The 15,531-nt window shown below is 42.2% G+C and overlaps 1 protein-coding gene across 4 annotated transcripts in view; it reads right to left on the bottom strand.

Moving 5' to 3' along the window:
• The window catches only part of PRKCB (protein kinase C beta), a 388,392-nt gene that overhangs the window by 120,919 nt on the left and 251,942 nt on the right, over positions 1–15,531 (bottom strand). For all 4 annotated transcript variants that reach the window (XM_017534411.2, XM_017534410.2, XM_037740591.1 and 1 more), the window contains 2 exons: positions 9,442–9,598; positions 7,971–8,105 (listed from right to left, as the gene is read on the bottom strand). In XM_017534411.2, coding sequence (XP_017389900.1) covers positions 7,971–8,105; positions 9,442–9,598 — 292 coding nt within the window. The remainder of the gene's footprint in view (positions 1–7,970; positions 8,106–9,441; positions 9,599–15,531) is intronic.

Genomic DNA, 15,531 nt, shown 5'->3' with positions numbered 1-15,531 from the left:
TGAATGAAAAGGAAAGAAAATAGGAGGAAAGAAGAAAAGTGCACAGGCCATATTCTCTGACTTGAAAGCACTAAAACAGTAATTTAATATTAATTATAAAAAGTTAAACAAAAATCTAAATTAAAGCATGTTAGAAAAGAAACTAAAAACTCAACTGCAGATCCTCAAGAAAGCGACAAAAGCCAGAATGTTAACATATCAAAACTTAGAGGAAACATTTATTCCCTTAAATGCTTGTTCATTATTTTTGGCCAGGCATGGTGGCTCATGCCTGTAATCTCAACACTTTGGGAGGCCGAAGTCAGAGGATCATCTCAGGTCAGGAGTTCGAGACCAGCCTGGCCAATATGGTGAAACCCTCTCTACTAAAAGTACAAAAATTAGCCAGGAGTGGTGGCAGATGTTTATAATCCCAGCTACTCAAAAGGCTGAGACAGGAGAATTGCTTGAACCTGGGAGGTGGAGGCTGCAGAGATTGTGCCACTGCACTCCAGCCTGGGCAACAGAGCAAGACTCCATCCCAAAACAAAAAACAAACAAAAAAGGTATTCATTATTTTTAAAGAGCAGAGTCAGGCAAAAGAAGAAAAAATAAATTAGTCAAATATTCAACTGAAAGTCAAAAACAAACACAAAGTAAACCTACGGAAAAGGAGAAAACAAACAGAATTGATACACAAATCCCAGAGTTAATTCTTTGAAGAAAATAAATAAGTAAATAAAACAGATAAACCTCTGGAAAATCAAGGGGAAAGAAAGGAGACAGTATAAACAAACAAAATTAGAAAGAAAGAAAAGGATTTGACGACAGATACAGGGCAGGTGGCCAAGGGGCAGGCAGGAGTCCTGGGGCTGGTGCACCACACCTGGGAGCTTTCACAGCTGTGTCCGCTGTTTCTGCCACACAGTCTTAAACTACAGCACAGCAGAAGAGCTGGTGGAGCCCATCCCCTTCTAAAGGGTGAAACTGAGTCTCAGAAAGGGTGTGAGACTTACTCAAGATCACATAGTATTCAAAGAATCCCTAGGGTAAGAATCCAAACATCTAGGATCCGGTCCATTTAGAGTCAAGACAGCAATGCAAATGTCTTGGCTGGAAATCTGAAGAGGACTTTTATCTGCAAAATCTGAAGAGGGCTTTTATTTTGTAAAAGTTCCCTTCCAACTATTATGTCATCAACTTCATGCTATCCTAAGTGGTGGATGGAGGGTAAGGGTGTTGTGATCAGTCTGAGGGGTGGCATAATACCTGCTGTGAAGGCTGCAGTATGGAGAGGTGAAGTGGCTCACCTGAGGTCACAAAGCAACCATCCAGTTAGGAAAGCCAAGGTCAAATCTGAGCTGCCTACCCCCTAGCCTTCCACCTAACCCATATCAGGAGGCAGAATGGGATTTGTATATGCGTAGGCTCTGGCATCATAGAAACCTGGACCTGAACCCAGCACTGTCGCTTACGAGCTGTGTGTCCCTAACACATTGCTGAACTATTCTGATCCTTGGAAATGATGCTTTACTTAGAATACGCAGAGAATTAAATGATCATCTAAGTGTAAATGCAGTAATATTTTGGGCTTACTCCTGATACACTATCCCTATTCTTAAGCCATTTTTTTTTCTTCCCTGATCTCTGCTTTAGTGGGGTAGACAGGCAGGCACTAGCCCAGGAAGAAGGATATGGCATGTGTGGGAGTAAAACCACTTTTGCAAAAATTATGACAGTAAGAGAAATCTGACATAGAAAAGTTATGATAGTGTAAGAAATCAGACCTAACTAACTCCATCTGCTTCTAATCTCCAAGCTGTCCCTGTCCATTGCTGGACTTAGGCCAAGCTAACTATGGGAAGATTTTAGTTTCAGTTGAACTTCATACTTTATTTGTATTTGCTTCTTTATTTACTTAGGTCTTGCTCTGTTGCCCAGGCTGGTGTGCAGTGGCACAATCACAGCTCATTGTAGCCTCAACCTCCTGAGCCCAAGTGATCCTCCCACCTCAGGCTCCTGAGTAGCTGGGACCACAGGTGCATGCGCCGTGCCTGGTTAAATTTTTTATTGAGGCAGGGTCTCGCTTTGTTGCCCAGACTGGTCTCTAACTCTCGAACTGAAGCAATCCTCCCACCTTGGCCCCCCCGAAGTGCTGGGATTACACGTATGAGCCACCACCTCTGGCCATTAGTTTAACTTTAAGATAACAGCCCCTTCCAAAAACTAACCCTCTCCTTGCTTGGGGACCAAAACTGCCTTTGGTCCCTTGGGGACCAAAAAGCCACTTTGTGGCTAATATGTAGCTCCAGAGACACGTAGCCAGAGGTAACAAGAATCATGACCTCCCCAATTGCTCTTATAGATAAAGCCGCTATTGTAGAACCTAAAGTTGGTGTTTGAGGTATTTTCCAGACACTGCATTCTGAGGGACCAGGTGGTGCCACCCAGACTGGGAACCCATACCAAGAAACTGGCTTACCTGGTCTTGTAATCCTCACCCAGGAACCAACTCAGCATGAGAAGACAGCTTTGACCGTCTGTGAGTTCATTCTCAACCCCACCCATCAGCATTTCCCATTCCCTAGTCCCTCTTCCCACCAAGCTATCCTTGAAAAGCCCTAGTCTCTGAATTTTGGAGGAGGCTGATTTGAGTAATAAACTCCCATCCTTCCGCTTGGCTGACTCTGTATTTATTAAACACTTTCTCTGCTAAAATATTGGTGTCTCGGTGAATCAACTCTGCACAGTGGGCAAGATGAACTCATTGGGTGATTATAGGAGAAGCCCCTCCCTTTGGGGCTTGAAAACCTTGGGAAGGAGAAAGGACAGGTGGTAGGGAGAGATGAGTTTCCCTCCTCTTCGGCTGGAACGCAGGCCAGAGACCTATCCATGCACCAGGCAACATCATCCCGGCTGCAGCAGAGGGAGCAGAAAAGAGCCCCCAGGGGAGGACTTAGGCAGGCTCCTGGCCCTCTCTGAAGGGGACTGGGGCGCAACAGTGGCGTATGAGTCGGACAAAGAGGAGGCTGCATGGAGGAACTCACAAGGGGATGCAACAGGCCAGGACCTCCAGCCCAAAGCTGATGCCCCAAGGAATGATGTCCCAAAGCTAGATGGGAACAGTCCTGCTTCAGTGGGTGCTGGTTTAGGAACGTAGGCTAAAACTAAAGTCTTAAGGCTGCCCCCACTGACAGAACAGAACCCCCTCCTTGGCCAAGACAACCTAAGAAAAACCTTAAAAACGAAATTCCTAGCTATGAGAGAAAGGAGATTAAACACATCTTGTTATACCCCCTCGCTTTTAGAGTTTATATATAACAATGAACTGATATGAATGTTAAAATAGAGATCATAAGACGGACAAAACACACTCTTTGTGGCAATAAGATACCAGATTACAAACACGATTAAGGCCAGGCCAGGCAAAGGTGAAGTCACACTGTAGGCAACCCATCTTGCTGCACAGCATCCTCAACATAAAACATTTCTTTTTTTTTTTTTTTTTTTTCTTTTTGAGATGGAGTCTTGCTCTGGCACCCAGGCTGAAGTGCTGTGGCACAATCTCAGCTCACTGCAACCTCTGCCTCCTAGGTCAAGCGGTTCTTCTGGTCAGCCTCCAGAGTAGCTGAGATTACAGGTGTGCACTACCATGCCTGGCTAATTTTTGTATTTTTAGCAGGAACGGGATTTTGCCATGTTGGTCAGGCTGGTCTGGAACTCCTATAATTTCTTTAAAATGTTTTACAGAGTTTGGTTTTGCCGTGAACAGGGACCAGGCAGAAAAGTGAAGCTGTGAAACCAGCAAGTATCACATGCAGCATAACACAGTCCCTTCGCCTCGATCACCAGGAGCTCACAAAAGTGCACGAGAAAGTCTAAGTCCATTATAGGAAATGAAGAAGCTTTATTTTTTTCTGCACAGCTGATTAGTGCTGTGTAAAAGTGTGACTCCACACATCTGGAAATGCTTGGCCCAGAGCCTGGCATCTATTAAGAATCAATAAATGGTAGCTATTGTTATTATTATGTTCTCCCCTGTCATACTGATACCCCCTGGGGATCACGCGTTCTTTCTCTTTCACCTCTTTAAGTTTGATTTAAAATGAGAAAGAAACACCCACTCTGTGAGTGACTGATGTAGACTCCACAAAGTCAAGTTATTTGTATGTTAAGGAAAAATATCCAAAACGTTGTTGGGGGGGGGGTGGGGAGGAGAGAAAAAACAAAAAAGATGACAGTGTGACCTTTTAATGTCATGCCAGAGCATTTTCTAATTAGCTATTTCTTTCCTCACAGTAATATACTTCGTTTAATTTATTATTCACCATCAAGTCAGGCCCAGATGGTCTCCTCCCTAGTCTGCAAAGATAAATGTTAACTTTTAGAAAATTGAAGTGAAATCTTTTTTTTTTTTTTTTTTTGAAGTCTTGCTCTGCTGCCCAGGCTGGAGTGCAGTGGTGCAATCATGGCTCACTGCAACCTCTGCCTCCTGGGTTCAAGAGATTCTCCTGCCTCAGCCTTCTGAGTAGCTAGGATTACAGGCACCCACTACCATGCATGGCTAATTTTTGTATTTTTAGTAGAGACGTGGTTTCACCATATTGGCCAGGCTGGTCTTGAACTCCTGACCTCAGGTGATCTGCCCACCTCGGCCTCCCAAAGTGTTGGGATTACAGGCATGAGACAACATGCCTAGCCAAAATCATTTTTTTCTTCATTCTAGTAGATAAGATAACCCCAAAGCTTGTGATTCTATTGTTCTGCTATCAGCCAGTTTTATATCTAACTGAGCAAAGTTATTTCAGCATTTCTTTTTCTACTGACTACATAAACATCAGTTTCTCAAACTTTCTGTGGAATCAGTCATTCATCTTGCTGCCTTTTTCATTAATGAGCTAAGGAAATCCTTGGCCAATGCTCATTATCTATTTTATGAGAATTATGTTTTTAACCATTTTTGAATTGTACTTTAACATAACTCTTTAGGGGTACATTCTGTAAACCCAAAATAAAATTCTAAGCCCCCAGCCATGTGAATGGACCCCTTCTCTCAGCCAAGGGCATTCCAAAGTTAACCGGAAAAACTGTTTCAGGCCATGATGAGAAGGGAGAATTGGACATGATATTTCATTATATCCCCTTCCTTTTGGAATTCAGGAAAAGCCAACCAGCATTAACATCAACACAGACCTTAAGTCTGATAAGAAACATGTACAACCTAGTCTCTCTGAAGCCTGCTACCTGGAGGCTACAGCTGCATGATAAAACCTTAGTCTTCACAACCCCTTATGTAACCCAGACGTTCCTTTCTATTGATAACAGCTCTTTCAACCAATTGCCAATCAGAAAATTGTAAAATCGACCTATGACCTGGAAGCACCCTCCCCCCATCCCAGTTCAAGTTGTCCTGCCTTTCCAGATTGAACCAATGTGAATCTTGTGTAGTTATTGATGTCTTATATCTTCCTAAAATGTATAAAAGCAAGCTGTACTCCATCCACCTTGGGCTCATGTCATCAGAACCTCCTGAGTCTATGTCACTGGCATATCCTTAACCTTGGCAAAATAAACTTTCTGATTGAGAGCTGTCTCAGATAGTTTTGGGTCACAAGTCTCAGCTCCTGTCTTCTTCACATCTTCCAACATGTTGTCACTGATTTGTTATTTGTATAATTCCTTATTCAATGTTTATCTCCCCACCCCACCCTCTGCTATAAGCTAAGCTCCATGAAGTCATGTCTGTTTTTATTTTCTTTCACTTGAAGCTGGAAAAGTCCTGAGTGAGACAATTCAGAAATGAGACAATTTATCTGAAAGAAATAATAGCAGCCCCATTGCCACTTCTCCCAAAGTTATAGTGCCAGGTTGAGCTATTTCTTCTGACTCTTTGACTCAGTTAACTGTGAAACGGTTGCCAAGGGGGCTTACCCAGCCTCTTTATTGGTAATATTGGAGGATAATATATATAGCCACAGGAAGGAAGCAAAATAAAAACTTCAGGATGAAGGAGACATTGCAGCTGACTATGAAAACAACACCCCATTTCGTCTGTGATCTGTAGCCAGCCTTGCTAAGGACTCCCAAGGAAGTGGCAGCTTCTCAGGCATAATCCGACACTGAGTTGCTCATATCTTTTGAGTGAACTGTACAAGCCACTTTAGTGTGCATGGAGCCAGTCATGAAACTGTCTTTGCAAAAATTATAACAGTGAGAAAATAATAGCAGTGAAAGAGATCTGATCTAACCAACCCCCATCTTGCCTTTAATCTCCGAACTGCCTTTACTCATTCCTGGGCTTGGGCCAAGTTAACTTCGGACAAATTTAGTGTATATTTTAAATGATAATCGCCCTTGCCCAAAACTAAGCCACTTTTATAAAGCTAATGAAAGACCACCAGGTTAGGAGGATGAGAGGAGCCTGAATTCTGCTAAGGTGCAGACATAATGGATTACCAACCATTATTCTGGAGGTCACAAGATTTGCAATTTCCCCAATTACTCCTGCAGATAACATCACTGTTGTAGAGCCTAAGATTGGCCTTTTGAGATGTCTCTTCAGGTTTATTGCATTTCTGAAAACCAGTGGCTCCACCCAGACCAGGCCACCAACCTAACTTTGAAGGAAATTTACTGTATATTTTAAATGATAACAGGCCTTCCCCAAAACTAAACTGCCTCTGTAAAACTAATGAAAGACCATTAAATTAGAAGAATGAAAGGAGCCTAAATTCTGCCAAGATACAGACACAGATTATTATTAGCCTTTATTCCAGAGGTCACAATATTTCCAACTTCCCCAATTCCTCCTGCAGATAACATCACCATTGTAGAACCTGAGATTGGCCTTTTGAGATGTCTTTTCAGGCTTTTGCCTTTCTCATTACCAGACTGCTCCACCTGGACCTGCCAACCAGTCCTGTGGCCCCACCCAGAAGTGGGCTCAGCCCAATAGGACCACTTTTCACACCCCTATTACTGCATCCCCAACCAATCAGTGGCACCCATTCTCCCAGCCACTCCACTCCTTGCCAAACTATCTTTGAAAAACCATAGCTTCCAAATTTTCAGGGAGGCTGATTTGAGTCATAGTAAAACTCTGTTCTCCCATTTAGCTGGCTCTAGGTGTGTAAAACTCTTTCCCTATTGCAATTCTCCTGTCTTGATAAATTGGTTCTGTCTGGGCAACAGGCACAAAGAAGCCATTGGGCAGTTACAGTCACATCATATAGTTTAGCAAAGTGGGGCAGGTGTAATGAAATAGGGAGTGGTGAGGACGGTGACAAATAGAAAATCCATGTCCTGTCTAAAGGGGACATTAACTATTCAACTGTTCTCAATTGTTGTCTTCTAGCCCCAGATTTTTAAAATACTGGAACTAATGCCCTCTGTCCCTTCCTCCCTCCTTCCCTCCCTCCCTTCCTTCCCACTTGCTTTCTTTTCTTCTTCTTTCTTTCCTTCCTTCCTTTCTCTCTCGCTCTTTCTTTCTTTCTTTTTCTTTCTTTTCTTTCTAACTCTTTTATCTCACTTTGTCACCCAGGCTGGAGTGCAGTGGCTCAATCTCTGACCACCTTACTCACTGCAACCTCTACCTCCCAGGTTCAAGCGATCCTCCCATCGCAGCCTCCTGAGTAGCTGGGACTACAGGCATACACCACCATGCCCAGCTAATTTCTCATGGTTTTGGTAGAGATGGGGCTTCACCATGTTGCCCAGGCTGGTCTTAAACTCCTGAGCTCAAGCGATACACCTGCCTCGGCCTCCCAGGGTACTGGGATTACGGGTGTGAGCCACCACGCCTGGCGTCTTTCTTTTTTGTTTTTAGTACAAGGACCAAATAAAATATATCTGCGAGGCAGATCCAATCAACCAGACATGACTTTGAGACTTTGCTTTAGTATTCCAATTTTTGGAGAAAAAGGAAAACATACTTGACCCTGTGTTTGATGGTGTAAGCTGTATGGTAGCTTTCAAAACAAAATCTTACTTACCAGCCATCAACACTGGCTTTCTGCAGTTCAGAAATCCCAAAGGACAAAGATCCCATGAAGTCATTCCTGCTGGTCAAATCCCAATCCCAAATCTCTACTGACAGTCTTCTGTCTTTGTCCGATTCTTTCAGCTGACTGCATAAAGAAAAAAAAAAAAAAGACGTCAGTGGAGGTTGTAGTAATTTCTCAAGCAGAAGAAATGTACGAGAGGACAAGACCTGGAAGTAGAAATCTTTAAAGATTACAAGCTGCTGGAAGAAACATATTCAGTTTCCATCCCAGGCTAGCTCTCCAGAGAGTGAGAGCTTTTTCCTTTTGACAGCCTGTGGCTTAAACAGGCAGGAAGCCCTAGACTGGCTATGACAAGAACAGTTCTAACTACTTTTGATATCTTATGTCTTAATAGCGTTCAGGGTATTCAGGAATTCCTACTGTCTATAAACAGGCAGGAAGCCCTAGACTGGCTATGACAAGAACAGTTCTAACTACTTTTGATATCTTATGTCTTAATAGAGTTCAGGGTATTCAGGAATTCCTACTGTCTATAATAGGGATATCAATTGCATAATTGGGTGTATATGTGTGTATATATCTGCACACGAGGGTTGAGATGAGACTGAGGAAATGTATGGAGAAAAATCCTGGTGTCTCTCTGGGGAAACTGTCTGCTCTGAGACATGTCCTTGATTGAGACTGAGAAGGGGCCCAGTTTTGCCCTGAGAGAGGGAAGAGGAGACAGGGCAATCACAAGGAACTATGCTTCTAGCTGGTGGCTTAAAAAAGTCTGACCTCTAAAGTCAGACTGCCTGAAGCTGAATCCCACTCCACCCCGAAGAATATGGGACTTTGGGCATATTTCTTAGCCTCTATAAGCCCTATTGCTACATTGGGAATAAAAAGAGCTGATGAAGTCAGATCGCTTAATCCAGTGTTTGTTACACATCATATATGTTCAGTGAATTGGCTGTTATAACTAACTCCTGATGCCTAGATGTATGAGAAAGAGACCCCCAGATTCCTGGAGCCCTGCCCAGGGGAGACCCTCAAGGGAGGCTGGTGGAGATGTCCCAGCAGGCTGCAGACCAAGCATCATCCACAAACCCAGCTCTAGAGAGGCTGTCACCACACCCCAGAGGTTATGTCCCCTGTTTTTTGAGTCCCTTCATTTCTCCCACCACTTGCCTTCACTTAGCAACACATCACACCATTTCCTATCCTGCCCACTCCCCCACACCACAGGCTTTCTCATCTCTATTAAAAAAAATAGCTCTAATTTTTTCTTGGCTCATAATACAAAAATGCAGATGGAAGAGAAGGGAGGGAAAGAGAGGAAGGAGGGAGGGAGAAGACAGAGAAGGAGGGAGGTAGGGAAGGAAGGAAACCAAAGCTAAGGGAGGAGGAACTCCCTGATCTCAAGTGGCTCATAACCCGACCTCCACCACCCATGCTCACTGCAGTTATTTCTACTTACAATCTAAATGTCTCATTCCACTCGGGGTTGAGGGAGCATTTGATGGTTTTGGTCTTCTGTTTGCTCTCACTTTTAGGATCAGGAATCAGTTTCAGTTTTACGTAGGGATCTGACAAGCCATTGGGGTCCATAGGTACAAGGTTTTTAGCGTCTCTTACTGAAAAAGAAAAAGCAATTTGAACATTAATACTGTCTAACATGTTTAAGCACCAAGCAGTGATGGCTGCAGAACTTGTGAAAGGTTCTTTGGCATCACACTTGTTTAGTGAGAAATTTAATTTTATTAACATCCATAGCTGAAGCAGCACACAAAATGAGATAAGCTGATAAGATGTCAACTCTATTGGTTAAAAGTGGATTTCTGGCTGGGTGCGGTGGCTCACACCTGTAATCCCAGCACTTGGGAGGCAGAGGCGGGTGGATCATGAGGTCAGAAGTTCAAGACCAGCCTGGCCAACATGGTAAAACCCTGTCTCTAAAAATAATAATAATAATAATAATAAAGAAAAAGAAAAGGGCATTTCTGACTTTCACACTGCTCTTCCCATACCAAGTTTAACTGTAAGTTTTCTAAGCTTGTTTTCCACAAAGCCCACAGCAAAGGCTGGCTTCTTTCATTTAGCATAATGTTTTCAAAGTTCACCACACTAAAACATGTATCAGCACTTCATTTTTTTTTTTCATGACTGAATAATATTCCATCGTATAGATAGTCCACATTTTGTTTACCCATTCAACAGTTGATCCACAGTTGGGCTGTTCCCACTTTTTGGCTGTTGCAAATAGTGCTGCTATGAAAATTTGTGTACACCAACACAAAAGGTCACATATTGCATGATTCTATTTACATGAAACATCCAAAACAGGTAAATCCATAGACAGAAAGTAGACTACTATTAATAGTTGTCAGAGGCTGGAGGGAAAGGGAATGGGAAGTGACTGCTTAATGAGTACAAGGTCTCTTTTAGAGGTGGTGAAAAGTTCTGAAAACTAATAGAGATGATGGTTGTCTAACACTGTGAATATTCAATAAATGTCACTGAATTGTACATTTAAAAACGGTTAATGGTTAATTTTATGTAATGTTAATTTTACCTCCACTCAAAAAGAAAAAGCTAGAAAAGAAAGGAAGAATTACTCTCTAAACCAAGGTGCACCTATTATCCATATATCACCCATAACCAGCACCCAGACAGCCCATAGAGAAAAGGCTGGAAAAATGTTGGTAGCATTACAGCTAGGCTCCACCCTCAGTCCAGAACACCCAGGTAAAGGAGGCTATAAGATGAACTTAGAGGAGAAAAGGAGGCAGGGAATCAGCAGTGAAGATGCAACTGGCCGTAGAAAGGATGAGGGAGACTAAATCATCAGCCTGGAGAAACAGGAAGCAACTAATTAGGAATCAATTCCGAAACCAGTAATGCAGGTAGTCAGTAGAAGTAGACTAGAAAATGAGAGTTGTACAGCTCTTAAGGATACAATGTCAATCATCTCACTTACAATAGAACAATCCACAGTAATATATTGAATCCAATCGACTTTAACTATCTGCTAAAAGGTGAATACATAATGACTCCTATGAAGAATGCAAAGATGGTTCAACCTTGAGAAATCTATTTTTGATATATTCATTATATTTATAGATTAAAGAAGAAAACCATAAGACCATTGCAGTTATCTAGAAATAGTAGAGAACTCTTTTAACAGGATAAAGGCTATCTGAAATAACAGCACAATGGTTCATGATAAATGCAATTCCATTAAAGACAGGAATAAGACAAAGATACCCATTACCACAGCCATTATTCAACACTTTTTTTCTTGTGTTCCATAAGTGCAGTAAGAAATAAAGAGTTACCCTCTAAACCAAGATGCACCTATTATCCATGTATCATTCCATAACCTGCACCCAGACAGCCCATAGGGAAAAGACTGGAAAAGTATCCACAGCATAAATAAAACCAGAAATTTTGTAAATTCAAGATGACAAGAAAAACAGATTAGAAGAAAGAATATGGGAAAGTAGGAGGTAAAGCACCCCCTCACTTCCTGCAACCTTTGCTCACTGCCAATCACAGTCATCTCCCATGGTCATGCTCTGGAGCCTATTATCCCAGGAATTACACCACTTTCTCAATCTCAGTTTCAAGTACCCTACTATCTTACACCAATTTCTATTTTTCCAGTTCATTAGCTCCATTATTCTGTGCAATAACTCTTCCCCTATTCATCAGACCATTCTCTACCAATCAGTCCCTTGTACCCAACACATTCTCTAGATCTCCCTATTCCCTCTTGCTTTTACTCTATTCATCCCCAGATTAGATTTTATGATGCATTTTAACTGCTCCCTTGGAAAGACCCTCAACTCCCTTGCCCCTCTTTCTTTCTATTTTACTTATCCCACAATAACCCAGCCCTACTTAAATTCAAATATCTATCCTTTCTCACTCTGTCCTTTTCCCACACTCAAACAGCTGACCATTGCTGGAAAAAAAAAAATAAGACTGACTTGCCCAAAACCATACAGCTAGTAAGGGGTTGAGACCAAATAAATGAGATGGGAGAAGCACTGAACTGGCTACCAGGATGCGAGTTGTAACTTATTCTATGCTGACATTTTTTCCGGCACTCCAGCAATGTTGGCACCGTCTTCTGTATTTCCACAGGCTGAATTCATCTTCCATCTCAGCTCGCAAGCTGCATCTCATTCTTACACCAAAAGCAAGATTTGGGCCTTGATGAATTAAGTTCAACAAGCAAGTCCCTACTAAGTGCTAAGCATTCTGCTAGGCCCTGGGGATACAGGGGACGAAATAAAATGTGAATCTTGTCCCGAAGACAGGCCATATAGTGTCATGGATACAGGGCTACAAGATGCCAGGGTCTGCATCTTACCAAGCAGTTACTTCTGACATTTGAACCTCAATTGCTTGATCAATAAAATAGATTGTTACAAGAGTAAACGTGGATGAACAATATACATATTTAGCACAGAACCTGGAACTTAGAAAATAATAAATGTTAACCACTATATATTACTGCTAGTTCACTATTATTCTTATTCATATTCAGTGCCCTCTTTCACTACATTTGTTGTGTGTGTGTGTCTGTGTATGTGTGTCTGTGAGTGACAGTCTCACTCTGTCATCCAGGCTGGAGTGCAGTGGCATGATCATGGCTCACTGCAGCCTCAACCTCCCAGACTCAAGTGATCCTCCCACCTCAGCCTCCCAAGTAGCTGAAACTACAGGTGCTTCCCAACCCATGCCTACCTAATTTTTGAAAAAAATTTTTTTTGTAGAATTGGGGGTCTCTCTATGTTGCCCAGGCTGGTTTCAAGCTCCTGGATGGGAGTGATCCTCCAGCCTTGACCTCCCAAAGTGCTAGGTTTACAGGTGTGAGCCATCGTGCCTTGCCTATTTGTCTATTTTTATTATGAAGACTTAACCATTTCCAAATGGACTGACATCAGAGGGAACCACCCGTGGTTTTCTTCTTAACAATGCATTTGATGTTTACTTGAACCCTTCCACAGGAGAGCTTCTTAAACCTTAGTGTGCATAAAAACTACTCAGAGGGCTCATGAAACACAGATCTATGGCACCCACCCTCACAGATAGATTCTGATTCCCTAAGTCTGACAGTGAGACCTGTCCATATGCTTTTCTAATGTGTTTCCATGTGATGCTGATGCTGCCAGTCTATAAGACACACATTAAGTAACCTTGTTCTGGAGAATAATAATTTCTCAAAATACTCATGCATTTTCCCCATAGAATATAATCCCTAACTGTTACTTTCATTTCTCGAGACTTCCAAGGAAAATAACATGTACTATTATTTATATATCTTTTCTAGGCTGGGATCTTGGAGTGACACATCTATCACACAGTGAGCTGCACACACAGAGGACAGAGACACTCAGAAGCGCCAGAAGCTTGTCTGTCTGGTTGATTGGCAAAACAGAGGCAAGAGGAAACAGCTCATCTTTCTTCTCCCTGGCAAGGCTACTCCCCCTCCTCCGCCCCAGTCTTATTAACTGACACTACAAGGACAGTCGCTGGAAAAAGGTCTGCTATTGTAAATTTAAAGAATTTACAGCTTTTATAGAGTGCTCTTTCCTGGACAAGGGTGTTGTATTTTGAAGCTGTCAATCTCAAGACTCATGGTTTAAGAGTAAATTTTTTTTTAAGACATGGTCTTGCTGGAGTGCAGTGGCGCAATCACAGCTCACTGCAGCCTTGATCTCTCGGGCTCAAGCGATGCTACCACCTCAGTCCCCTGAATAGCTGGGACTACAGGCATGTGCCTCTACACGCAGCTAACTTTTAAAAAGTTTTTGTAGAAATGGAATCTCACTATATTACCCAGGCTGGTCTCAAACTTCTGGCCAGCAGCAATCCTCCAGATTTGACCTCCCAAAGTGCTGGGATTACTTGTGGGAGCCACTGTGTACAGCCAATAATGGCCTTTTCTTGGGCATCTAAGCATCGCAGAGCCAAACATTCCTCACTGAGGCATGACTCCACCTCTCCCCTCACCCTCATAGGCCCTTTCTTCTACTTTTGTCCTTTTGAGCTTATTCTCCACCAAAGGGGCCAAAACATTCCGTGGAACAGAATGCCGTGGAATGGATCCTGAGACTGCTGGCATCCACATCTCCAAGAGCTCTGGCTACTAAAACACTCTATTACGAGCAGTTGACAGTAGCTGCAGGCTAAGATCCAAAGGGCTGTCCCTCCTGAAGCATCTCAAAGTCAAGTCGTGTTTCCCAGCAGCAAGAAAGCCGCATATGTATCGCGGAAGCAAATCTCTCTAGACCACACTTGGCGAGACCGACTTTGATTTTTCTTGATAAATGTTTCTTTACTATCTTTGTTGAAACCCAGCCAGCCCAGATGGTACCAAATGCTTCACACAAAGCAGAAATAGCAAACGTCCCCTCTGGTGGAAGTTTGCTAAGTGTACGGGAGAAGCGTGTCCTGGTCCAGAGAACAGTGCTTGCCTTGGGCATGGGGCCCTTGGTGCAAACTGAGGTCTGCCTATTTCCAACTAAGTGTTTTCAGAGCAAGTGAGGCCTGTTTCTGCATCCTGGTCCAAGTTCCCTAAGACAGCATCGAATCCGTAAAAAGAGGGCATGCATGTTAACTATTTTCCTAATAATTGTTCTTCACCAAGAACTTCCTTAATTTTTTTCTTTCTAAGAAGATACAATTATCTTTTGGGAAACTCGGAATAATGGTGCTGCTTTCATACCCTGATCACACATTGTGAGAATCAGGAGCATCTCTTTATTAATTCCTTTTGAAGGAAATTTCCTCAATATTGTGAGTCTTGCTTTGTCCTCACTGTGTGTCCTCAAAACAGTAATTCATTCCAATTAAGGATTTATTAAGAAAAAAAAAAGAACATTAATCCAAAGTAGCACCCACTATCATTCAGCCTAAGGGTGTGTGCAATGATAAAAGCAGGAAGTAACCTGAGTGCCCATCAATGGGAAAAGCAGTAGATAATTCACTGCGCATTTTTACAGGGCGTACTTTGTCCATGCCGATAACATTGGGCTATCTATATGCAGAAACGTGTTGAAAAAAGCAAGATGAAGCAATGCTGAAAAAAGACGAGGGCAATATAATACCACTTCATTTAAGAAAAAGGTGTGAAGGCATTAGTGGTTCAATTAGTGAAATCTGGAGCTGAACTCTCAGATAATAGCACTGGGTCAACGTTGCATTTCCTCATTTAAATAAATGTACTAAGAATATTCTTGTTCTTGGGAAATACAAACTGAAATATTTTGAGATAAGTGGAAACCATGACCCCAACTTACTTTCAGGTGGATCAGGAAAAAAAAAACTGTGCACATACATAAAAATATATTAGTAGAGAAAATGCTAAACCAAATGGGGCAAGATATAAACAATTAGTAAATCCGGTAAAGAGTATATAGAAGTTTTTTTTACTATTATTGCCAATTTTCTGTCATTTCGAGATTATATCAGAATAAAAAATTGTTAAAGGCTCTCCAAATCTTTAAAAGAAAGGAACAGTAAAACACATTTTCTACAAGGTTATATATGAATGTGA

Source organism: Cebus imitator, unplaced genomic scaffold, assembly GCF_001604975.1.
Source record: "Cebus imitator isolate Cc_AM_T3 unplaced genomic scaffold, Cebus_imitator-1.0 Scaffold85, whole genome shotgun sequence".
In the NCBI taxonomy this organism is placed as follows: domain Eukaryota; kingdom Metazoa; phylum Chordata; class Mammalia; order Primates; family Cebidae; genus Cebus; species Cebus imitator.
Note: the sequence above shows the minus strand (reverse complement) of the source record. Positions and strands in the feature narration are given on the sequence as shown.